Genomic DNA, 27,907 nt, shown 5'->3' with positions numbered 1-27,907 from the left:
ACTTTAATTTACATACTTCTTTTCCCGGTATAGTCACATTTATAATAATAACTTCCTCAGCACTGGGGGCATTCTTTTGGTGAATCTCCTGGTTAGAAACAGGCTTCATGGAGGTAGACACAACCTAGGTGTCAGAGGGAATCTATTAGTTGGACACTGGTGCCCTCCAGCAAGCCTCCTCACACTCAACCTGTTTCTCCCAACCCTCCCTGACTTGGTCAGAGCAGGAGATGCCCAGCCTTCCCGCAGGTGAGCTGGGCCTGCTGGGGGAGGTCCCGCGGAGCCAAGGCAGTGCAGGCTTCCCCTCAGCTGGACATCAGCTTTACAGGCTCCTTCTGAATGTTTTCCAGCCCATCTGGTGTCCATTCTGAGTTCCTGCATTTGGGTAACCATGTCCTCTGCTCAGCTAGTATAACCAAGGCAGAGCCTAACACAGATGTGTTCCTGCGCAGTGTGGGCCCTGGGCCCCCAGGAGACATGGCCTGGATAGGCACTGAGAGACAGGCTATTCTCCAAGCCTCTTTTTTTCTTGGAGTCCTTGAAAGAAGCTTTGATTCCAGGATTTATCAATCAATGAAACACTGTAAAACCTACTTGTGGTATCAGGGAAACGTTAAACAAGTGAGTAATGCCTAATAATTGGTCTAACACATCTAATGAGGAAGAGGTGCTTATGAAGAATTTAAACATCATTAAGTTGGGGATTTTTTTCCTGCTTCTTTTACCCTAAGTTAATACTGGAGAGCAGAGCTTTCTTTTAGAAAAGTATTCCTACTTAGGGTTACTAGAACGACAATTCTATGTTTTTATTTTTTCTCCTCCTATTTTCATTGAACTTGACATTCATCGTTGTTGAGTCAGGCAAGTGGTGTGGGCAATACTGTCTGGGTTTCCTCTGGGTTTCCGCAGAAATGAATTGGCAGTCACCACCACCATGCTCCAGGCTATGGGCCTGTGTGGCAGAGAAGAGCCGTCCCAACATAGATTTCCATTGCACACACATTTGGGCTTCACAGAACTGCAAGGAGCGAGCCAGGGAACATTAGGCACAACTCGCAGAGGCACATTCCCTGGCAGCTCTGGCTCTACCCTCTCCCACCCCAGGGCATGCCGAGACCAGGGTCCTGGCCCACCAAACAGGTGGAGCAGAGCAGCTCAGGCAATGTGGGGTCCACCAAGCAAAATGGAGCGTGTTTTCCTTTCTGGCTCTCTGACAGTTTGTTCTGTCTGATACTGGGTGGGGGAAGGAAAAGAGGACGCAATTTAAAACAGTACCAAGGCCATCTATTTCAGGACTTGAAGATGTTGGTTGCACATATATCCATTTAAAATTATTTTTGACACGTTCTCTGCTTAATTTATTCATGAAAGGAATACAAGAAAAAAATGAGCTTAACTTTTAAATGGAAACTTTAGGCTAAAAATTCTTCAATAAAACTCAGGAGGAGAAAAAGATAAAGTTCACCACGGAATAGCAAAAAAACATGTCAGTGTTATACTATCCACTTCAAATGAAGAGAGAGAGGTCGTTTGTCATTTGACCTAGGCTAAGTGTCACCTGAAGATGAGTACAGTTCCTTAATCTTCCTTAACAATAAAGAACAGAGGCAAATTTCTTCAATGTTCAGAGAGAACCTGCCCAACTTAGCCTGATGCCAAACTATACAGGACACACAGAGATGAGGGAGACCTGCTCCCTGGCCTAGGAACGGGGATTGTACAATCCAGAAGGCATTTCTGTTCAGCTTTGAAATCTGTGTTGTCACTGATTTGTGGAATGTAACTTCCAGAGCACAGGTCTGGAGGCTGACGGACTTAGTTCAAACCCTGCCCCCTCTCCCGTGCCTTCCTCCTCCCAGCTGTGTGATTTCATGCTTCAGTTTTCTAAGAAGTCAGCTTCCTTGGGCTTGCTGTCAGGACTGAGAAGGCAAGGTGTTCAAACTTCTTGTGTAAAAGATAATTTTAAAAAAATTTCTGACCCTTAGCAAAGCATTAGCTTTGTAACATGGACTAAAAATGAATTACTAGAAAAAAATGAAATCTTTAAGAGCTACAGAAAAAAAAAGCCCACTGATCATGCACATGGATATTGTGGCAATTTAAAATTGATGTATGTGTCCAAACACTCTCAATTTTTATACTTTTTCTCATTGAAAGCTGGTAACATGCACCCCACCACTGCCCACATTTCATGTTAGCATGGCTGTAGGGAACTGTAGAGTGCCAGATGCTCATATAAGCATCCTTTACATCTCTCTTTACATCTTGAGAGTTCTGTAAGGAAGACCATGAAGGAACTCTGAAGAATGGAGCATGCCTCTTTGAACCTATGACATGCTGACAAGTGGAGGATGTCACTCAAACCAACAGGAAGAGAGATGTACTCTTCTTTCCCTTCTTTACACTTAAAACCACTCCTCAGTCCAAGGAAAAATCAGGGATTGTATTTTTCAAAAGGCAATAGAGGGGATACCTGCTGTTTTATTTACCCAGGGTCCCTGACTCCCTCCTGGAGGAAGAGCACTGCCCCTGGCTCCTTGCAGCTCTCCCCGCCTACTCTGTGTCTGCCAAGGCTACTGCGTGCCGGCGTACCCGTGACTCAGCTGATGCTCAAAGGGTGGCTGTGGAGCTTAAGGTGTTGGAATTGAAAGTGGAGAAGCTAGGAAGTCGTGTTCACAGCCTGAAAGCAAGGGCCTCCCCTTCATCCTCAGGTCAGAGTGCAGGATGTGACTTCATGGTACAGAAGCACCTGCAGGAAAGACCCAGTGTTCAGGCAGAAGTCAAGTCCTGAGATGGACTTCTCCCAAGGAGAGCACCCTGGTGCTTCTGCGAGTCCCCACTCCGAGAAGCCCCACAGCCAGCTGCACCTGGATTTTACGTGATCTGGTTAGCAAACTGATCACTACCCCTTCTGGGGGTTTCTGTTACTTCAACCACAGAGTACTAACTTATGCTAGTAATCTAAGTGGTCAAACAACTAAATTCAAGACAGCATATCCATATAGTTAAGTATGTGGAAGCTAAATGCTCCACAGTGCTCTGGAAAGGAAGTCTTAACCATCTCTCCCCAAGTACACTACCACTGTGACAGGGTAACTGGGTGCTCCTATGGTCGGCAGATCTCTCTCACTGCCAGAAAGATACCAATAGCATAGCTCAAGTTGCTGTCTTTCTAGGTGATAGGAGAGATCTTCCCACTTGGATCACAGAAGCAGGTCAGAGCATAGTACCCACCTATGGGCTTCACTAAAATTCCTACTCTGAGAAACCCTCGACATAACATTGTCATCGGGAACATCATTCATGTAAACAGGTCATGAACACGTGAGAGGTGGTCCTGCTAAAACGAAGCAGACTCTGCAGGCTTAAGGGCAGGTCAGTCTCCTGTTGGTTTTGCACACAGGGCAATGCAAGCTAAATGCTCTGGGCAGTGAGCAGGGCTTTGCTTTAGGTACCTTTCATCTAGGTCAGCTCTGGGGGAAAGGTGCAGGATTCCAAAGAGTGCGTTTCTACATGCAAACAGGTATGGAGAAGCGTTTGCCTGGATAAGTACTTATCAACAATCATGCAATCATGCAGGAATGGTTATTTTAATATGTCATATCATAAAGTGATCTGCCCACACATGTGTCAACAGTACATTTGTGATAGGGATTTGAAACCTGTAGCGGTTTGGATGTGTTAAATACACGTGAAGGAATTTCCATTTTTTTAATGAAAGCCTCTCTTTCCTCTTGGGTCACAGTGACATGGGAAGTAAAGGAGAATGACAGTTGTATCATAATATGTTAGTGACTAAGGCAAATGATGAGCCACAGGTTTTCTTAGGAAAAGCCCCAGCCATGACAAAAATTCACTGGCATGTGTTTGTGTTGGTGTGTGAGAGAGAAGCTAACACTCACTTCTATTATAAACTTATGTTACTGACTTCTCAGTTGTTTCCCAATTTTTGGGAACAGTTGCGTTACTCCATTTTCCTAGTAATTTACATAGATTTATAGCCTGATGGGCAGTGGTACAGGCTTTATAGGCAAACTACTGGGGTTCACGACCTCCTTCCATAAGATATCAACTGTGAGACCTTAGATGAAATCATTTTACTTCTCTGTGCCTTAGTTGCCTCAGCTGTAAATCCGGGAGGATGGCAGTCTGCCTCACAGAGCTATTGGGAGGACTAAATGAAAAGCACTCAGCCCAGTTCCCGGAACACAACAGGGCTTTGGTGAATGACAGGCCTCTGTCGTTGGCTCCTATGGCTATTACTTTCTAAAGAGCTACTACATGTAGTATGGTACCAGGCAGATCCTAAGATGAATACCTTCTGAATCTCCAAGACTGATGCTTTTAGACATTTAAATGATAGGTTGTGTGTATTAAACTTACTCTCATGTATACCTCCCAAATGCCATTGTTGTACCTATTGTTCCCATTTCCTATATCCAAATGCTACAAGATCAGCAACAAGTTATCTGTCCCTCCAATACTTTATCTGGCATCTCCCTTGTTATCTTACCAACTCTTTATGACGTTTTCTTCTTCTCCACTAACCTGTCAGCTCCTGAAGGGCAGCACCAGAGGCTATTTGATATTTCTATCTCCCAGCATCCTCAGCCCAGTGTCTTTCAACAGGAAAGGCTCCATGTGGAATGAGCAAAGGAATGAATGGGTATTTTGAAATATACTTGAAAAAGAAAAGGGAGAAGTCATTTGAATACCACTAATAAATACAACTAGAAGAAAGAAACCTTGATGTTCCTTTCCTGTGTGGCTGTTGGGCACTAGATTCAAACATGGTGAGAGAGGCCACCTTTTAATTACAGAGAGCTCCAGTTTAAAATTGTGTGTATGTGTGTGTGTCTGAGGTTTTTAAGTGAGCATATTTAAGTGAGAGATGTGGTACACTTTACCAACCTTACTTGAATTGTTGAGATTATCATTTGATTCTGCTATGCTTAAATATATATTGCATACAAAGTTAAAAAGGAAAAAGGCTAAACTATTATAAAATGATAATATAGTATCATATGGACAAGCAAAGTTCCCAATCAAAAACTTCTGTCTTATCTCCATCTCATACTTTTTACCCTGATATATCTGAGAAGATATCTATCTACCTACCTACCCATGGACCTATCAATACTGGGCTTTCAAAGAACAGTCATAAACTTTCAATACAAGAACCATTTCTATATAATGACTTAGTGAGCTCCAACTCTTTGCAAAGAGCTAAGCTAGGTGCTCTGAGAAATATAACATTTGTAAGACCTCTCCCACACCCCTTGAAGAATAATACATTCCACAAGGGAAGAAAAGCAAGTAGATAAAAATCCTAAGAGTATTAATTTGTTTTTTCAGATTTTCATTTCTCCTGTTTTAAGGAATCCATCCAGTATGCAGTGCCTTCAGCTGTAAGTGGGAAGGAGGATTCAGAGGGAGGTATGCTCCCCTCTGGCAGGGGTGATCAGGGAGGACTTATAGTAGAAAAAATCAGGACTTCAGGGAAACCTGGAAAAGAAGGTAAGGTTATGTATAACAGAGCTAGAGAAGGTCCAAGGAGTATTCTAAGTGTAGAGAACAGTAAAGGGGGTGAAAAGTCCAAAAGTGAAAAGGCGGCTGCATCTGTTTAAATTTGGCTGGACATTAAAAAGTGAGAGGACAAAATTGGAGCAATGAAATAAACTGGGAAGGTTGGGACCCTGTTGGGGAACCTTAAATGTTGAGTAGTTGGGGCCTTCTATAATAGCATGGCACCAGGGAAGGTTTCAAGGGCAGGTGACAGAGCTACTTGGCAATAGTTGGCAAAAGAAATTGGAAGGATCCTAGGAGACTGTTTTCATAAACCTTGACAGAGGTCAGTAGAGCCTAAATTATGATGCAGGTAAATGATCGTATGAGGGACATTTCTGTGAATGTCTCTGAGGTTCAAACTAAGGATTCATCTGAAACAAATATTCTAAGCAATTTAAATGCCTAACATCTGGCAATAGGAACTTAATAATGGGATGTGTTAAATCATTGCTAGAATCCCTGACTATCAGAGCTAGAAGGAAGCTTAGAAATCATCTAGTTTAACCTCATTTCACAGGTAGGTAAACAGGTTAAAAACATAAGTAACTTGTCAAAAGTGAATGTCTGGGGAAGATACTAAAACCTAGTTTCCTCAGCCCTAGGATGCCTCAGGGCCTCCCCTAAGAAAAAGAATATGGTTTAAATTGTTATGTCACCAAGGCATCCACTGAGTTATCCTTTCCTCTTTCTTACACACTGAAGGTCCATCTCAGCATCTTAGGCTGGTGGCTCACCTTCCATGGATTTTAGTAACAAGTCCTTTCCATGCACTTTCACCCACTTCCTTGGCCACAACTAAACCTTCATGTAAAAGCACCCAGATCTAGTCAGAACCCTTCTCACATCAGACCTGCCCTGGACATCTCCACTGGAGTTGCAAAATAAAGCATATTATTTTTCTCTATCCCTCCTTTTAAGTTCCCAAGTTGGATTAATGGATCATCCAGTTAACATAGACTAGAAACCTAAGAGTCACCTTTAATTCTGGCCACTTACTCACTACCCTAAGTGCCTCTTGAAGATGCTATTTCCTTTCTGTTTTATTGGCGTAGCCACGGCCCAGGACATCATTATTATACCCACCTAGACGAGTGAGCTTATACTGTAGTGGGAGTCCCTGCCAATCATCTCGTCCCCCTCAACGAATCTATTTTCAATTATCTTCCTTAAATACAAATTTGAACCCCTCATAGTTCAAGCTCTCTGGACTTCTTACCTGGATTAAACAGCCTCCTAGCTGAAATGTTGGTAAACTTTTTCTGTAAAGGGCCACGCAGTAAATATTTTAGGCTTTGAGGACCACATTCAACTCTGCCATGAGAGTCCCATACATAATACATAAAGGGTAATCGTGGCTGTCTCTGATAAAATTTTATTAAAGTGTAATTTTTATGTGTCACAAAATATTATTTTTCTTTTTTTTCCCCCAACCATTTAAAAACATAAAAACCACTTTTAGCTCATGCATCATATAAAAACAGACAACAGGCCCTATCTGGCCAACAGGCTGCAACTGCAGACTCTGCCCTAACTGGTCTTCCTGTCTCTGCCATCGCCTCTCCAAGTTCGTTCTCCCCACTGCTGATTTAGGTTCCCAGTTCAAAAAGTTAATCATGTTAACAGCCTGCTTTTAACACATCAGTAGTAACTCATTACTCCCAGAATGGCCAACACTCCAGAAAATGCCCACAAGGTCCTTCCTCTGGTCCCTGCTTCCCTTTCCAGGATCTCCCTCCAAATACCTAACCTGATTGTAGAGTTTATATTCTCACTCATCTTCATGTCTTTTCTTATGTTGTTCTCTTTACCTAGGGTACCACCACACCTTTTTCCGCTTTGAGAACTCCTACTCATGAACTCATTAATCAGAATAGCTACCAAATATCTCCTCCTCCAGAAAACTTTCCCTGACAGTCATCCTCACCTTCAATGCAGAAAGAGCCAGTTCTCCTTCCTACGTGCTCCTGCAGTAATCTTTGTTTTTATCATTGCACCATTACCTCACACTCTGTCATAACTGCATATATAGATCTGGCTCCTTGGCAGGAGGTGAGCAACAGGAACTGAGTCCTATATTTTTTCTCTGCTCAGGGCCAAGCAATACACTTAAAAGATAGTAGGTGCTCCATAAATATTAGTTGACTAAGTGAATGCTATACTTACTAACTGGGTCCTTCAATAGATGCTGAGTTTCTATTTCTACTTTTAAGTCCAATTAGACAATAAAGGGGAGCCCAAAAAGTGATAGGTTATTTTTCTTTCAGATTAGTCTACAGATCGATATTCTGGCCTTTAAATTTCCTTTGCCTTGGAAGATCTGAATCTTTATTTCATCATTATTTTACATGTTTTTCATATTCATTTGCAAACTTTGTTTAGCATATGCCATTCGAAATGTTTAAGACTACATGAAGAGCTACCTATGTGAGATTTATTTATTTCAGCTGGCCTACACCAAAAAAAAAAAGACATAACGTTTCTCGGCCACACCTGAATATACTGAATTAATAAAGAATGGTCAGGGGAAGCAAACTCTAAAAAACCCCAAAAAAGTAAATCAGAAATATTTAGCCCAACAACCACGTCACACTTCCAGTGCAAAAGAGAGATGCATAGTCCCTTTATTTCATTTTAAATTGTCATCTTTAAATTTCTAAATGTAGATTTTATAAAACATAAGCATAAACTAAGTATAAAATGCTTACAAAAGAGTACTGCACTTAAAAAATAGGTAATTAAGTTTTGTTTTCTATAAAACTAGGTTTAAATTTTTATAGACTTGGTGTAAATAGAGCTCAATAGAAAAAGCTATGGAACCACACAAAACTGTTCCTCTTAAGAACAAAGGAATTAGTTACCACTGGCCCATTTTCAGCAGTTGCTGAATCTTAATAAGCTCTACTTGCAAGAAATTGATCTTGTCAGACAGTACAAATTGATACTGCACAGGAAAACTCTCTACAGGACTTTGACTTCAGAAATTAACTCTCTGGATGAGACAGAATGGCAAAGGGGCAAAGCAGCATTAATATTTATTTACTGAAGCTCAGCCACACTGAGACTTTGAAAGCTGTCCTATTTCTGCGGTTTAGTGGTGCTTAGCACACAAATGGCTGGTTCTCTATGGAAATCTGACAGAAGAACAACTATGAACAATGATGAAGTTAAATTCTGGAACTTCTAAGATTAAAAAACCATAGGAGCTACTTTCACATTACATCCTCAGTTATACAAGGACAGTACTTTAAGTGGGCATTAAAAGAACAGTTACTTTGCAGTATTAAGCAGTTGTTTCTCATCAAAGTGTTTTATCTATTGAGATTTTTCCAGATAACACACATGTATAAATGACCTATTTTCTTTCTTCCTTTCTCTTTCTCTTTTTCTTCCTTCTGTTTTTCTTTCATTGTTTAAAAGGAAAAAGTTGGCAAACCATTTGGAATATTATCATAACAAAATGTTTTTGACAAAGTTTGATTTTAACAGAACTAGAGGCATCTTAACACTAACCCAAAACTTTGGGAGGTTCACCAACCTCTAGAATATTTTTTTCTCCAAACGCAGGCTGTTCAAGTGGTGCTTTTCTCCATCTGTTGTCACACCGTGCTCAGAATTACATTGTCATATTTAATGTAAGAGGGATCAGTCCCCTTTCATAGTTTAAATTCGACGTATTACTATGATTAGAAGACCATGTTTTTCTAATTTTTGAACCAAACCAAATCTCATAAACTTATGTGTGTATTTATACAAAGTTCTCCATGAAAATTGGAAAAACTCTAAGAACTGAACAAACCCAAAGACTTAATCTGAAAAATGAAGAACTGTACTAAAACACAGAGTGAGAAAAAACCACTTATATGGTAATGTGAAATATGTACAATCTCTATTTGAATTTTTCTTGATTTATGTGTATTTATGTGTATGTGTGTGTATATTTTCAATACAGCAAATTACACAACCTTGCTACCTAAAATGCCTTATTGTAATTTAGGGCTGAGCCTAGTTTTACATAAATGATGACCACATCCCAGTATCTCATGACAGAAACAATACAATTTGAAAGCACGGTGGTCCAAGCATGGTTATAATAGTTTGAACACAAGCAGTGTCAGTCGGCTTCATGTCCAAGTTTCACCCCTCCTGGGGACTCCGTTCCTTACTGAGTACCAGTTCCACTCAATTTGCTTCTTAGGATGTTTCTACTTTGTCTCTTTCATCACTAACAGCATCTGATTCTTTTCCTAAATATATTCCTCAGATCTTTCAGTTCAACATTTTTATCAGACATAGAATTAACAGGAGAGGTAGGGTGGTGGTAGGGTAAATATGTCACTTGGCTTATATTGATAGAGAGTCAACTAAATATTTGAGCACTGTAGTTGAAAGGTTTTGTAATATATCAGTAATTCCCTGCCTCACTTATCATTCACATGTCTGGGTGTTTTGCTTACCACATCTCCACTTTTCTTAATATGCCTGAAAGCTGTGTGTGAATTGAATGAGTAAGACTAACTCTAACAACAGTTTGAAAGCCGGTGGCAAACACCAGGGGGGTGAAATCAGAGCTGTGGCATGTAAGGGACTAGGGAGTACCTGGTGAGGTGTAGTCGGTGCTCAGATTCACCCAGCAGCTCTGTCAGTGTCAGGCTCTCCTCTCTGGCCCGGGCTGCCTTCTGCAGCTCCTGTTCCAAACGCTGCTTGCTTTCACTCAGTTCTAATTTCAATTTCTCTATTTCCTTAGATAGAGAGAAGAGAGAAAAAACATATCCACTTAACTTATTATCTTGTTTTTATTTTTGCCATGACTTTAAATGAAATGAGACATTATTAGAAAATTTAGGCTAGCATCCATTTTATGACAAAGGGAGTTAACACAGCCAAAAATGCACATTAGTGAGGTTTTCTTGGATCGTGAGATGAAGACTGATTTTAAAAATGAAGTGAGTTAATAAGAGTACTCAAAATGGATAATTTGTACTTTCATTCTTAAGGCTCAATCTCTTAAAAATAAAAATTAACTCAAAATGTCACTACTTTGAAAATATAACATTTTGTCTGTGAGATCTGATCAGACACATGCAGTGACTCACATCAAATATGTGAGTCTTTATCCTAAAAGGTATATTTATGGTTTTATTTGGATGTTTTGAAAACCAAATTAAAGGGTAAAATAATTTAAGACATCCTTTAGAAAAATGTGACATAAAAGAAGGCATTGTTATCCAAACATTTGGAAAAAATAATTTAAGAAAAATATAGCATGAGAACCTTTAAGCATTTAGAGTGAATGAGATTTCTGAGCTAAAATATTATTACCTGAAAATTGCATTTTAAAAAGGCAACAAAAGCACTCTAATTAATAAATATGAATCTAAAATATGAAAATTTATGGTAGTTTATTCTTTGGTGTCAGGGTGAAATTATTCTTATCTTATTTACTCAAACTATTTCAAAGCAAAGAACCTTATATAGAACATAGTAAAATTTATATATTAAGGTAGTAATATTTATTTATCATAGGACATCTATAAAAAATTAAAAAAAAATAGATATCAGGCTATTAAAACAAGAAAAAGAGGAAAGGGAAAATAAAAGATAGAAACATTTCAAATTCAACATAAAGAAAGAAGCAATTTTAATACACAAAAATACAGTCTCCTTTTGGAAAGCAAAATCACATCTAAACTTAGTATTTAAGTATATTTCAAATTTCCTCACATCATTACTCAATATTCTGAACAATCTCCAACTATATGTAATACATCAGGCAAGATAAACTAAATAGTTCATTTTGTTAAAATTTATTATGCTACAAATATTCAGTTTATCCTCATCCAAACTGCATTACCAATAATATAGTAAGACAACTTATTGCAAATTCTAAAATATTATTTTATTTTTAAAACCTTACATAATAATGAGTATATCACTTTCATCACGAGTAGATTTCCTATTATCTTTCAGATTAGAATAGTCAATGAAACTGATTTATTTCTTCAAAGTATTTTAAATTGTTAAAGTTATACCAATATATTTCTAATCTCTTAAATGTAACTAAAAAGATGGAAGAACACAATAGAAAATCTGTTGTTTTGTTTGACATTTATGAAATTAACAAAAGCAAAGAAGTAGAGAATTGAAAGTGTATGTTGACCTTAAAATTTCAAAAATATATTCATTAATTTTTTTAGACATGCTATATGCAAAAAACTATAGTAAATATTATGGGGGACTCAGAGTTTCCATCTCTACACTCCAGAGTTAATAATTAAATTGGGTAAATGAATATAAACACACAAAGAGACTATCAAAATATGAAGCATATAAAAACAACAAATGAGTAGTAGATAAAGTCTGTGCCTCAGTAGGCCAGAGGGAGGATATAGTAACATGGGCATGAAAAGCGGGAAGGATGATAAGGGTACATAAACTCAAACAATAATAGATTAGACCATATTATGAAAGGTATTGAACTCCAGATTGATAAAGTTGTATTTTTCTCATTGTAATGGGTTATCTCTCATAAATGAAATATGAGAGAAGCTGAGCTAAAAACAACCGAATCAACATGTATGACCAATTTAAGATGGCAGAGAGTGGTGGAAGGAAGAGCATGAAGAGATAGTTGTAATTTTCCAAACATGAGTAGAGACACTTAAGATAGAAATACAAAGAGAACATAGTAAATATATGGAAATAAAAGGAGAGCTTTAGGGAGACATCAAAGATGAACTACAGAACTTTGAATTGAGAGCATACAAAAGAATGACAGATGTAGAAAATGTAAAAAAATTCGAACTTTCTTAAAAAGAAAAGATTTTCTTTTATATATTTTCAACACTTTTTATAAGCATTGTACAACAATAACAATGTATGTAACCTTACATTGGTAGTTAGGCTTTAAATATAAATCAGTTGCTTTCTTACTTTCATGTAATAAAGTCAGAGGCTGCACTGAAAGCCAGTCAAGCATAGAGATAAAGAACATGGGTCCAAGCGTCAACACAAATCCATTTCAGGCACAGTTCTGGTACTTTCTGGCTCTGTGACTTTGGACAAGTCACTCAATGTTATGCAATGTCTGCACTGTGGGAGTGATAACTGTAGTCAGTCCCTAACGTGATTGTGAAGATTGAATGAGATGAGTACTTAGCAATGTCTTCCACATTGTGCTGAGTAAGACACCTAGTATCATTATTACTACTGATATTTTTCTCTACTTGTCTTTCAAGAACACCAAGTGACAAGTAGGAAAAATGGCCAAAGGATATATGGCTGGCTGTCCCTGAGAACTAAAGAGTTCTTGATTTAATCCAATGAAATTCCCCCACAAAGCACTGTTTTGGTGAAAACAGAACAAAACCTTACATAATTTAAACATGCAAAAAGTGTTTTTGTTAGGAAGATGGAAAATTACTTTCCACTTATGATTATTTCGCCAGAAAAAAAAAGGGCTTACTGGTGCAGATAAATCAAAACCAACAAATAATCTAACCAGCTGGACCAGGCCTCAACACTGACTCCCTGAGTCAGGAAAATCTGCCACAGCACCAACTCCAACAGTTAGAAGAGGAATCTCGTGCCAGAAATGCCACGCTCCCACTGGCATGATAACCCCATGCCTCACCCAACTAGGTCAGGGCTGCTTTGCTGGCTGTATATAGTGGTTCAGGATGAAAGACCAAGAATCATAGGCCAATTGTACATTATTCTCCAAGTACATTATTAACCTGCAATGTCTACAATGCAGTTGATGTAGCCATCTTTTGGCTAACTGGACAAAGACAAGTCCAGATAGTTTTACACTTTATAAAAAAGATGGAATAGAGAAAGGGAGACTTGTTACTGTTCATTTATAATCTTCTACACAACAGAAAATTTTTTTTGTCCTAATCATGGACATATGTAACTTTATTTCTATTAAATATTCTTATCAAAGTAATGTACTTGAGTTAAATAGTACTTAACTGCTCATAATGAAGAAGGGCAGGGCCCATTCTACACCTCATCCATCTTCAAGCTTAAGTTTCAATGGTACACACTATCCACTCTTCTGATACTTATCTTCATATTTTTATATGACATAACTTATAATGCTATTGTTTGATTTTGTAATATTAGGCATTATCTTTGACTTCTTATGTTAAAAAAAAGTAACAATTTAGGCCTCTTATATCACTCTCCATATAACAATTTTGGTTAAATCATTAGTAAGTCTTTTACATTATGATGACTATGGAAATATTGTTCACTACTCAGACAAGCATTGTTTTAATTTTTGTGTACAGCATTTTATTATTTCTGGAATTAACTGCCTAGTTTTTAATAGTTTATTTTTCTAGTAACTGACATTTTACCCAAATGTTTAAACAGATCTGTCAAATAACCACCAATAATACTTTTCCAAATAGTGAAACACATCAGACAAATGATCAGTTCCTTTTAAATATTTTTCCTAGATATATCCTTCTTGGTTCCTTAGGTCTGGCCTGGTTGATACCTTTCTTGGGTTAAGCCCTCCCCATGCTCCTATTGGAGTTCCCTGTTTTCTGGGTTTTAAGTCATCCTGGTTTTCAGTTTACTCCCCTTTTTAAATTTTTAAATTTTCTTTCAATGTTTACTTATTTTTTGTCAATTTTATAATGCACATGGTTTAAAGAGGTCAGCAGAGCCCTGAAGCAGCAGTCCCCATTCCCAATGAGAGAGGCAACCATCTTTAACTTTTTTAGCTGAGTCTTGAAATCTAATTCTGTATCTCAAAATAGCATGCTTATTTGGTATCTTCTTGATTTTTCCTTTCTAGGTAGCATTCAGAGAAGATAACTTCAGCTCTCTTTGAACTTCCAACACACACCAACACCATTTTCATTTTTCACATCCCTTCAATATAGACATGCATAATTTTATTAAATACATTTTTTTCATTGAAGCACATTCTCTAGGTAGCTTTCAAAAGAAAGGCTACATGAATAATACATTTTTAAAAAGTGTTTGTATGCCTGAAAATGCTGTTATTCTATGCATACATTCAACAGTTTGGCTAGGTATAAAAATCTATGTTGAGGGGGCTACTCTGCTGTCTTCAAGATTCTTATAATCAAAAAGCCCTATACCATTCTGATTCCTAATACTTAGTCTATGCTTTGCCCTTTTGTTTCTGAAATAAATTTCTGGACTTTGGAATGGGCCTTTTTTTCCTTTGTGCTGGGTTTTCAGTGGGCCCTTTTCACTCTGGAGGTTTGCATTCTTTAGCATGGGGAGGTTTTCTTATATTTAGTATATTTTGATGCCATACATTTTAATATTTGCTTTTCCTGGAACTCCTGGACATTGGTTTTTGGCTCTGTTGGATTGATCATCTAATTTTCTTACATTTTCTATCTCTTTATCTTCTGATTCTAAGTAATGGAAAATTCCCTTGACTTCATTTTCCAAAATTTCTAGTGAATTTAAAAAAAGATTTCTATCACATTTTTCATTTCCAGAAGCTATTTCTTGTTTTAACTGTTTTACATAGCATGCTATTTTTATCTTATGGATATGGTACCTTATCTATTAGAATATTATAGTATTATAAATATTTCTCCCTGGTTTATTACATATTGCCTCAATTTCCCTTTTCCTGTTTATCTGTTTTTAGACATTTCCTCATGTTAGAAGCTTTCCTCAAATACATGGCAATACTTGGCTGCCCTTTCATATTCAAGAATGAAGTAGCTAACAAAAATGGTTATTGGATAATGTGATAGTTTAGATTATTGTTTAGCAATTATACACTGGGAATGGAATACACTACATTTCCCCAGTGACTTTGGACTTGGCCATATGATTTAACTTTGCCAATGGAATTTTCATGGCTATAATAAAAGCAGAAGTCATCAACATATTTGTGTGATTTGGCTTCAGGTTTGTATTCTGGTGATTCTCCATAAGAAAAGCATGCCCTGGATAGCTGCTGCTCCTTTTGCCTGTACCACAGAATAAATACATGTGATACAGAACCAAACTCAAACCACAGCCCAGACACCCTACAACTGGAATCAGAGCCACAGTCAAATGCAGCCTAGATCAGACAATCTTGGTTGACTTGCAGATTCCTAAACATGAGCAGAAATTATTGTGATTGTGAGTTTTACCAATATAAAATGAATGATAAACCACTTTAAAGGAATAAGGAGTGCTACGACTCTACATCACCTTAAAATTTTATTTGACTTTTGGAACAACTACATGAAGCATGTAGGGCAGGTATCCCTGTTTATACAAAAAAGAAGTTGAGGGTCAAAGACATGGAATGACTGCCCAAAGAAGTAAATCTAAGCTGTGAACCAGATCTTCTGAAATTACTGACTCCACACCACACTATAAATTAGACAATGGCTTTTAATCTTATTCTTTTTAAGCAAGACCTATAGTAATAAATGCATTTTACATCACAATTCAGAAACATACACACTCACACACATGTGTATAAATGTAACTAGCATTTCATAAAATAATATCGATCTTTACTACCTGTGAAGCCCTCAGATATGTCTTATTCTTTCTTATTCTATTCTACTTCTTTTTAAAAACTTCTGGTTTCAACCCATAATATTGGTTTCACAATCCTGCAGTTTGGATGCATTTCTGGTAATTAATAATGTATATTTTAACATAAATTAAGTAGAATCAAATAAAGAGTTTCAGTAAGACAAGTTTTATTAATATATTTCTCCTGATTTCCTAGGAAGAATATCTGAATAAATGAATAAAAAATCCTTCTGAAAAGTGTATGTTATTTTAATATTAAAGGAAAACTTTATCTGGAAAGAAAACATAGCATACAGGGATTATTTTAATCCAGTGGTAGTAATTTATCCCTGCTACTAAACATTATGTGACTTAAAAAGGTGACACTGGCTTTAGGAGTTGGCAGGAGACTTGCCTTATGCTAAGCAGCAGTTGAATGAGCTTCCCTTCCTCCATTTTTCCTTCCTCTCTGCTTTATTCAATTAAACCTGCCTTGGTCTCCTTTGACTCTGGCCTGCTCCTCCCTTGGACTGTATTCAATAAAACCTTAATTCTGCTTCACTACTGTGTCTCTGCCCTTCAATTCTTTGTTGAGGCAGGGTCAAAAACTGAGGAAAATAAACTCAACCTTCCCCCACCAACATTAAGAACAATTTTACCAAATTATTAATTAATAAGGTTTTGTTTGTAATTACACTAGCTACCTGTGGCTATTTAAATTTAAGTTAATTAAAATAAAATATTTGGTTTCTCAGTTGCATTAATCACATAAGTGATCAATAGCTACTTGCAGATCATGGCTGCCATACTGGACAGTGCTGGGGTAAAATATCTTCATCACCACTGAAAGCTATATTGGACAGTGTTGCTCTAGAATATAGCAAAATTTATTTCTAATACTCACTCTCCAAACCAGACTCTTGGAAAACCAAGAATAAAAGGTTATAAAGAATAAAAGGTGAATAAAAGGTTATTATAAGAAGCAAAAATGTCATTTTAGAAACAGACAAAAATGGTTGTCCTCTTTACTATAGATGTGGAAGGCTGATGATACCATTCTAGAAGTTTTGTTCATGGTTATCATTATTGAAGGCACACAACATTGATTTAGTATGTTTATACTGCAAGTCTAAACTAACACTGATGCATACCATCTATCATTTCTGAGTGTATACCATATGCCAGGCATTGTCTTAGCATTTTGTATTTTTTAATTTTTTTTTAAATGTTTATTGACATGTAGTTGACATATAATATTACATTAGTTTCAGGTATACAACATAGTGATCTGACATTTACAACATTATGAAACACTCACCAAGGTAAGTGTAATTACCATCTGCCACCACAGTTATTACAATATTACTGGCATGCCTTTGGTTTGAAGGGAAGCAATAAGAAGAATGATTTCAGGAGCTGAGCCCCAAACTGAGAAGTAAATCTCAAGGACTGGTAAACCTGCCTAAGGGGTTTTGCCTCCAAAACAGTATTTAGAGTATTTAGAAATGAACACCAGAAACAAAGTTACATGTAAATTAGGGTTGCAAAATGCACCTTAAGTTTTTCTTTTTTCCTTTTTGTGATAAAAAGACAAGACCAGCCAAAAGAAGCTTTTGAAAATTAAATTTTTTATTTTTTATTTTATTTTATGTTCAGGACAATTTTGTAAAAAATAGGTATCCTATCCCTGTTTTATAGATGAGAAAACTGAAAATCACAAATGTTTAGTAACTTACTCAAGATTATATAGTGTCAGAGCTGGGATTCAAAACTGGGTTAGTCTGATTTCAGTTCTAAAATCTTTCCGCTCTACCATATATTGTCTCCCTAAACAAACCTTCTAAATGTAGCAGAAGATGAGGAAATGACACAATGTGCTTTATAAAACCTCTCCGCCTACAATCTGGCAGGGTAGAGAACACAAATAACAAAGACACTGGTTAAAGACTTAACTCAGATGGCTGGATCAGATATCACACTAACAAACACAAGGGTCTTAATTTGCAAAGCCCTGGCCAAGATTCACGTTGTTGAAGAAGCATTTCCCCAGGAGGCTTTAGGGGTGGTGACTTGAAGTGGCGTTTGTGTTTGCTTAGCCTCAGGTCCTGTGTTTTACAGCTTTTACAACACAATGACTTTACACTATGTAAGAATCAACAGCCACTTGACCTTTTAGCCTTCCCAGTAAAATGTGTAACATTTTGGTGGAATTTTTCTGTTTTCTAATTGTCTCTAATGTGACTGCTAAACCAATCCTGACTTAAGCAACTGTTCTTTAAAGAATTTTAAGAAAAGGTGTTTTTTTCTCTCCATGTTAAGAGAAGCAACATCAACTGATCACTTATATTCAGAAGCACTTCCTCAGAGCTAAAGTAACTCTCAGCCAAAACAAGTGTTCAAAACAGATGAGATGGAAGTATGGCAGAAAGGAGTGCCTTTCCAAAAGTATGTATCTAAAGAAGAGAAGAATCTAAGACATCTGATAGAGAGCTGATTCTGTTACACCGTAACAATACTGCAGACTTTTGGTTAAGCCAAGCTTATACTGCTGTTCGGTGAAGCCAGGAGATTCAAGGCAAAAGTAAGAATCATTGCAGCTCTATGGGCAGTTCACAAAAAGGAGCCCAGATGACACCTCTGCTTTGCTGGACTGGTTTAGTGAATGCTTTATGCTTGCTAGAAGCAGAGAAAGGAAGGGCTTGCTTTGTGCTCTCATGAAAGTTTCTGTTGTCATAGAAAAAATAGCAGTCATTCATAAAGTCCATGATTTTTCTTTAAAATATTGAGGTGCCCTTTTTTTTTGCCAAATCTATCATGCTTTTTCAAGTGTCCTAAAAGGGTAAAATATTAACAATGTTCAAATTATCATATGCTTTTACATTCATACTATAAATGCCGTGGAAGGAGAGATCTTGACTTTTTATGTCTACTGCTGTTAGGAGTACAGTATTATTGGAAATATAAAGGAGGATTACAATGACCCTACAGGAAGTGAAATATGAAATGAAGTGTTATATTTTTCAAATGATGCATTGAAAAAGTGTTGTTAAGGCTGTATGACCATGGCTAAGCGTGATTGGGAGAGCCAGGTACAGGTTGCAGATGGAAATCTACAAAGACCCAATGCTGGGTAAAAAGAGGGGAAGTTAAAGAACACAATGTTGAAATAAATGGAAGATTCTTAAATTAATGATGGAGTCAAATACACAAATTTGAGAACTGTTGACCACACCAGTTATCACTATCAATGCCGTGGAGTTTTAAAGTTGTCTGAGAATAAATTCTGCATTGCTTCAATACCAGAAAATGTATCAAGAGCTGCGCTACAGAGAAAAGAGAGAGCCATCCATCATGTTAAGAAAGAATTTACCACTTCAGAGGCACACCTGCCTCCTATCAGGGCTGAATCCTTCCTTTTCTACTTTGAAGGTCCACTGTCTCTGCTCCATGGTTTGATGCCAAAGGCCCTCAGTACAGGCAATTTCATGTCACCCTGCTGTGTGGCACATTTCACCCTTGTCTTGATGCATCATGATCACAGAATCAGACAGTTCAGAGTTAAGATTACTGCAACAGGGCTATGTAGTGGAGTTGCAACGTGTTAAGAGAAGCAGCATCAACTGATCACTTATATTCAGAAGCACTTCCTCAGAGCTAAAGTAACTCTCAGCCAAAACAAGTGTTCAAAACAGATGAGATGTAAGTATGGCAGAGAGAAACAAGTAAGTGGAAGTGACTATCCACCATTTAACTCAGTGAGTGAACACCTTGGAATGAATGGGAGGAGAAGGCATGCATCTGTGGAGCCCTTGGTGGGTCACGGTACATGTGTACCTCCCATGGTACGAGCACCCCATCACACTAGGTACAATTGCACCTCAGAAACAGGTTTGAGCCCACAAAACAAGCCACCTTGTTTATATCATCTCTAACTGAACAAACAGCAATCTGTCCCAATAATGGAAGTAAAATTATCTGAATTAAAATTTTTGAGAATGAATTTCTCCAAAGGGGTAGCAATATATGGCTCTAAAACACACACAAAATCAACACAGACAAATCCATGCAGATGATGTAAATTAAGAGCAATTTATGAGATTTTCAAAAGTAGTTTTGACCATATGGAATATTTACCTTTCAAACTGAATTCAGAACATAACCCCCTCCTGAAATGTCACTCTCCTATATAATGAAATACAGAGTTTATTTTAGTAGTGGAATTTATTTCAATAACTTCAAATAATTTTAGCTATATATTTATAAACATTCTAGATGTTGAAGGGATCAATTATACCTTACTGCATTTAATGGGGGAAATTAATTGCTTTTGCTATCATTGGTAAAGAACTTAGCATTTATCCCTACAAGTATCAAGGGTCTCCTATGACTTCAAAGATTTGGAAACAGCTTCCTAATACCATCCCCTGCCCCACAGCTGTGAGTTTGCTGAGTTAACAAAGCAGACTACTAGAGACCTAAAGTTTAAGTATCTTTAAGTTAAAATGTCCTAGGAACAGTTGTTGATCACTTATAAATCCACCTACTTGAATTATCATCCAAGAGAATATTTCTATGTTCTATTGTTCTATTCACAGCTATATCATGAAAGATATGTTAACAGAGTTAATAAGCTCAAAACACTTCAGATTATTGGCAGTTCCTTGTTTTACAAAGCTGGTAATCCTAAGGCATCTATTCTCCTGCACATATCATAAAATGCATGTACATTTATAACATAAACATGGCAGTCTTGTAAGGTTGTTTATGGAGAGAACATAAATAAAAAGACTAATGTATGGGGGGTATCTCACTCCCCAACTTCAAGCTCTACTACAAAGCAACAGTAATCAAGACAATTTGGTACTGGCACAAGAACAGACCCACAGACGGGTGGAACAGAATAGAGACTCTAGAAATTAACCCAAGCATATATGGTCAATTAATATACAATAAAGGAACCATGGACATACAATGGGGAAATGACAGCCTCTTCAACAGTTTGGTGTTGGCAAAACTGGACAGCTACATGTAAGAGAATGAAACTGGATCATTATCTAACCCGATACACAAAAGTAAATCGAAATGGATCAAAGGCCTGAATGTAAGTCATGATACCATAAAACTCTTAGAAAAAAACATAGGCAAAAATCTCTTGGACATAAACATGAGTGACTTCTTCATGAACACATCTCCCCGGGCAAGGGAAACAAAAGCAAAAATGAACAAGTGGGACTATATCAAGCTGAAAAGCTTCTGTACAACAAAGGACACCATCAGTAGAACAAAAAGATACCCTACAGCATGGGAGAATATATTCATGAATGACAGATCCGATAAAGGGTTGACATCCAAAATATATAAAGAGCTCACAATATGAGTCAACAACAAAAAGCAAATAATCCAATTAAAAATTGGGCAGAGGAGATGAACAGACAGTTCTCCAAAGAAGAAATTCAGATGGCCAACAGACACATGAAAAGATGCTCCACATCACTAGTCATCAGAAAAATGCAAATTAAAATCACAATGAGATATCACTTCACACCAGAAAGGATTGCCACCATCCAAAAGACAAATAACAACAAATGTTGGTGAGGTTGTGGAGAAAGGGGAACCCTCCTACACTGCTGGTGGGAATGTAAAGTAGTTCAACCATTGTGGAAAGCAATATGGAGGTTCCTCAAAAAGCTTAGAACAGAAATACCATTTGACCCAGGAATTCCACTTCTAGGAAATTACCCTAAGAATACAGCAGCTCAGTTTGAAAAAGACAGATGCACTCCTATGTTTATCGCAGCACTATTTACAATAGCCAAGAAATGGAAGCAACCTAAGTGTCCATCAGTAGATGAATGGATAAAGAAGATATGGTACATATACACAATGGAATACTATGCAGCCATAAGAAGAAAACAAATCCTACAATTTGCAACAACATGGATGGAGCCAGAGGGTATTACGCTCAGTGAAATAAGCCAGGCAGGTGGAGAAAGACAAGTACCAAATGATTTCACTCATATGTGGAGTATAAGAACAAAGAAAAAACTGAAGGAACAAAACAGCCGCAGAATCACAGAACCCAAGAATGGACTAACAGTTACCAAAGGGAAAGGGACTTGGGAGGATGGGTGGGAAGGGAGGGATAAGGGTGGGGAAAAAGAAAGAGGGCATTATGATTAGCATGTATAATCTCAGGGGAGGCACAGGGAGGGTTGTGCAACACAGAGAAGACAAGTAGTGATTCTACAGCACCTTACTACGCTGATGGACAGTGACTGTAATGGGGGTATGTGGGGGGGACTTGGTGAAGGGGGGAGCCTAGTAAACACAATGTTCCTCATGTAACTGTAGATTAATGATACCAAAATAAAAACAAAACAAAACAAAAAAAAAACACTAATGTAGGTGTATATTCCTGGGTATATATAAAGGAAATCCTTCAATATGCTGTAACTACCCCATGTTATAATTTTTAAAACAAAAAGGATTTAAAAAGGTAACAGCTTAGCTTATTTTCTAGAAAGAAATTTATGACAACAATGTACTTAACATTCCAATCTAATAAAAAGAGAGGCCATTTTACATTTAAATTGTTAATATATAAAATTAACTTCATAGGAATGTAAATTGTTACAAACACTATAGAAAATAGTATGGAGAGTCCTCAAAATATTAAAAATAGAACTACCATATGATCCAGCAATTCCACTTTGGGTATTTATCTGAAGGAAGCAAAATCAGTAACTTGAGAAGATATCTGCATCCTCATTCATATTCACTGCAGCTTTACGTACAATAGCCAGGCATGGACACAACCTATGTATCCATCAATAGATGAATAAAGAAAATATGGTACATACATAGGGATATTATTCAGCCATAAAAAAGAGGGAAATCTTGCCATTTATGACAACACGGTTAGACCTTGAGACAATACGCAAGGGAAGTAAGTCAGACAAAGACAACTACCACAGGATCTCACTTACGTATGGAACATAAACACTGACCTCATAGATACAGAGAACAGACTGGTAGCTGCCAGAGGTGGGGGGTGGGTGAAATGGGTGGAGGTGGTCAAAGGTACAAACTTGCAGTTGTAATACAAGTAAGTCCTACAGACATTAAGTACAGCATGGTGACTTAAGTTAACAATAGTGTATTGTATATTTGAAAGTTTCTAAGAAAGCAGATCTGAAGAGCTCTTACATCACAATACAAAAAAATTGTAACTACATGAGGTGATGGATGTTAAATGAACTTATTGTGATCATTTATATATATATATATATATATATATATATACACACACACATATAGCTACTAAAAGGTTATGTGCCAGTTATATCTCAATAAAACCAGAAAAAGTAAATCAAATTAAATTTATATATACTTAAATATATTTATATATAAACATGTTTTAAATCTGTATATATTATACATTATAACCTATATGTACATATATTATGTATATCTGCATATATATAATATATATTCAAATTAACTTCTAAGGCTATTTAATAAAATTAACAGTGGACCTTGGTAAGAAAAAAAAGCCAACAAAAAACTGGCTTCTTGCATTCTTCCCTGAGAATGATCCCTGAGAGGTAGCAGAGGGTGGTTGGAACAGATAACCCTACTGCTTCTGAGGAGCAAGTCACCAAAGCAAAGGAGTCTTTGACCTGTATTTCCTATCAAATTGACACAATTGTCCTTTATATTAACTCTAGATTTAATTCATGTTAAAAAAAAATGTCAGACTAGTCTAACCCAATCCCTTTCATGGCACTTCAAACATATTTTGGTTGCTACAATAATCAGAAGAAAAATAAACCTGGAGCTGTTTCTCTCAAAATGAGCTATAATAAAAACAGGAAGACCTCTTTTCTGATGGAATACCCAAAAACTTGTTTCATATGGTTTTCCCTCATATGAAATAGAAACTATCTACTATATACGGGAGTTGAAAGAATTATTAAAGAAAAAAATTGATTAGTTACTCCAAACTCAAATGTTCATTATAGTTGATGATTTGAAAGTTGTTTTATCACCAATTGAAAAAAATCACCCAAAGCAAAAATAAAATAATTCCAATTTAGGAAAACAAAGTTAATTTATTCCCTTAAGCAATTCCTTCCCAAGCCCTCAATTCAACACATATTAGTAGTGGGCAATATGATCTATTTTTGAGAGCCTACTATGTACCAGACATTGTATAGTATGTATATTACATATTGTATTACATATGCAATCTAGATTATATGTATTATATATATATACAATCTAGATAGTCAATATATCTATGTGTATATATATATATATAAACTTGTTATTCAATTATATATATACGTAAATAACCAATCTGCCACTCTTTACCTCACTGTCTTTTTTGTCCTTCATCCTTTATAACTATAAAAATATAAACAGATTCCCTTTTATTTTGATAAAAAGGCAAACTCAATGATACACACCTAATTTATCATATCGTTTCCTTCTCAAATTTACAATCATCTGGGCTATAGTAAATAAAAGAAACACTGAACCACTTTGTTTGGTTCTTGTGAACATTTATAGCAGAAAATTTCATATAAGCATTAATACTAAGGCTCCAGGATTCATGTTAAATGAAGCCTAACCATAACTTTCACATTATATTATTATATTTTTTGATATGCCGTTCTTTTGATTGCCATGTGTTAAAGCTATTAATATTTTCCAATAGGATTATTTAATTGAAAATACATTGAAATTGAAATATAAGATTAAAATAACTTTGGTCATATTGCCTACTACTAATTATAGTGTTGTTCCTAATGCAGCATTCCCCAATGGGAAGAAATATAACTAAACATAAATATGAAAATAAGACTAAATATAAAACCACACTAAAACAATTTTAATAAACAAGAGAAGGAAAGGCATTTTCAAGTAAGAGAAAGATGCGTTCACTATCTATAAAGATAAATAAACTGAAATGAACTGAAAATATTGCTATTCCAAAAGTCATATCTGATTTTGCTACAGGAAAACATTGCAAGTAAATTTTTTTTTTTAGTGTATAAGTCAACACTTTTTGTTAAATTTATTCCCATGCATTTTATTATTTTTGAATCTGTCATGAATGAAATTTTTAATTTTAATCTTTTTTGGTTATCATTGCCAGGATATAGAAATATGGTATTTTTGTATCAGTTTCTGTATCCTTATGACCTTTTCATATCAAATTTTGTATTCTGTCACCTATTGTAAATAAATTAAATAGGTGAAGTTTATTATGTATTTTTGGTTTAGAAAAAATCTTTAATGTATTTACAATAACTTCAGGTTCTCAGGAGAAGATTAAAAATATGTAAAAGACATCAAGGATATCATTTATAAACCTAAATTAAATAGTTTTTGAAAACTATTACCTTAAATGAAGTCATTGCTATATGGTAGTTCAACAACTTCCTATATTTTCCAGTTATGCTTCAAATGTAACATTTTTCCAGTTATGCTTGAAATATAACATTTTTTGAGATACCATAATTAGAGGAATGCCAGTATAATAATCAAGTATGCTTTCCTAAGTCAAGAATTTTTTAGAGTAGTCATAAAACTACTGACAAATACAAAAATCACAATTTCCCAAAGAAAACTAGTTAATAAATCTGCTACTATTCCAATAATAAGCAAGGTTTCAGTTACCGTATTGGCTATTAAACACTGTGTGAAAATAAATTGGCCCATTTATTCTTAGCCAGAAAAACAAACAATTCTGGCAAAACTATTTTGTGTCTTAGATAATGCACAAATGTGTATTATGCTCCAACTAGATCAAATTAAAACTCTTATATTCAATGTTATTTTATTAGTTGTTGTCAGAAAAATATCTGTTAAAGATTCTGATTCCTAAAGGAAAAATACAAAGAAGGTTAGGTTATTTTACACCTAACTTTCATGATTTCCATGTACATTTTTAATTTACCACACAAAATTCCTCTTCCTTAAATATTGTGCTAACTATGTTTCTTTTAAAATGTGCTCCTGCCAAAAGGACCCTAAAACATTTGGACCCTGGCTCCCCTGATTATCCTAAGACTTTGTTTAATAAAAATAAAGGCCTTTAAAAAAGATACAATTAGAGATAGAAGATACCTCAGTCATCTTTATCTATCCCCTCCCCCCTTTACCCAGGAGTACAGGGAGCTTAAAAGACCCACAGAAGCCCATCAACTGGACTAGAACCCAGGCTTCGCACTATTTGTCGATACCTGTTTCCCTTTAAATGTGGAATAATGCCAAACCACAATGCTAACTCAGTTATGAGCAGAAACAGGCTTCTATTGGCAATAATAAATTTTTAAATGCAATAAAGAAAATACATCATCTGTTTCTTCTCTGACAACTGCTATTCAACAAGAAGTTTTTCTTTCTGCTCTGTGTATTCTCTTATTAGTTAAATTCTGTCAATCTCTGACGATCAGAACAAATCTAAGACTCACACCCCCTTTTATAAAAGCTTGTTTCATAAGAACATATATACATCATTTCTTAATTTAGAGAAAAAATGTACTTTGTTGGATTTTATTTTTATCAACATTACTATGTAGCACAGGTGCTGGGGCAAAATAAAATATTTCTTTTCTCTCAAACCAAGAAAAGCTTAAACATTTAGATGCATTCAAAATTTCCCAGCCTTTCACTTCAATTTGAATTATTTTATTTTAGATGAAATCATATTTTAACAATCAGTTGCAAATGACTGAGAAAAAGAAACCCCTATCTAAGGAGTCTAGACCACTTTAAAGTACAGATGGTGGACTAGAGCAACTCTGCCTCCCCATGCAAATAGAGCGGGCCTCCAAGAGGTCACGTCTCTTTCTACCTACCCAGTTTCTGTTACTCCTTGGTACACCTGGTGACAGAGAACATCAGTACCAGTGCTCTGGCTGTAAAACTCCAAAGAGTAAGAGAGGTAGAGTATTACTTAAAGCATACCTAGAGCATTCAAACCTTCCCTGAATGCTTACTTAGGATTGGTTTCAAAATATCCTAATGACTGAAAAAGCATTCTGTCTTCAACTCACCTCTCAGCTGCTAATCTGCTGATGATGCAAAGAGGATTCTCTTCCACTGGAAAACTGGATTGTTTAACCTTATCTTGTTGGAGGGTTTTCACCAAAATTAAGGAGATGTTCTTATGTGAAGAGGAAACAGCAAATTTTAACAACAAAACTAGGTTTATTTTTAGAGACATAACTGATTGAAAAAAAAAATCCTTCTGTACTGAGACATGGTGTACGTGATCTCACCTTATGGGGAGTTTTTGGAAAATTCACTTTAGCTGTGAATTACATAAATATTTCTGTAAAATCCTATTTGGAGAACTTGAGAATTTATTGTACTTCACCTCAAAAATAATTATATTTCCTAATTAATGTTGGCAAGAAGCTTCCAATGTAAAGTAGATGCTTTAGTAATTAAATTTTTTTAGGATAATTCTTTTAAATTAACAGCATCCATATACAGAGGAGTAAATTCACCTGTTTTATCAGAAAGCTCTACATATGTGCATACCTTCTCATAGTTTGGAAAATGCTTTATATACAATACTGACTTTACATGCTGAGGATGAATAGAAAACAAACATAATTCTTGACTTCTCTCATTTTCATAAAGAAAAATTAAACAGGCATAGAACAGAAACATAGGGTAATAATTAGGACAGAACACCTTTTTATTGAGATATAATCATCATGTAACATTGTATTACTTTTAGGTGTCTGATGCAATGATTTGATATACATATATGGACACAACACTTTTCAAAGGAAAGCAGATAAAC

General features: G+C 36.1%; 1 protein-coding gene across 8 annotated transcripts in view; it reads right to left on the bottom strand.

Annotated features, from left to right (window-relative positions):
• The window catches only part of SDCCAG8 (SHH signaling and ciliogenesis regulator SDCCAG8), a 271,642-nt gene that overhangs the window by 96,312 nt on the left and 147,423 nt on the right, over positions 1-27,907 (bottom strand). For all 8 annotated transcript variants that reach the window (XM_073216700.1, XM_073216702.1, XM_073216703.1 and 5 more), the window contains one exon: positions 10,165-10,307. In XM_073216700.1, the coding sequence (XP_073072801.1) occupies positions 10,165-10,307 (143 nt within the window). The remainder of the gene's footprint in view (positions 1-10,164; positions 10,308-27,907) is intronic.

This window comes from Manis javanica, chromosome 11 (genome assembly GCF_040802235.1).
Source record: "Manis javanica isolate MJ-LG chromosome 11, MJ_LKY, whole genome shotgun sequence".
NCBI lineage: Eukaryota > Metazoa > Chordata > Mammalia > Pholidota > Manidae > Manis > Manis javanica.
This window is presented reverse-complemented; position numbering and strand designations above follow the sequence as displayed.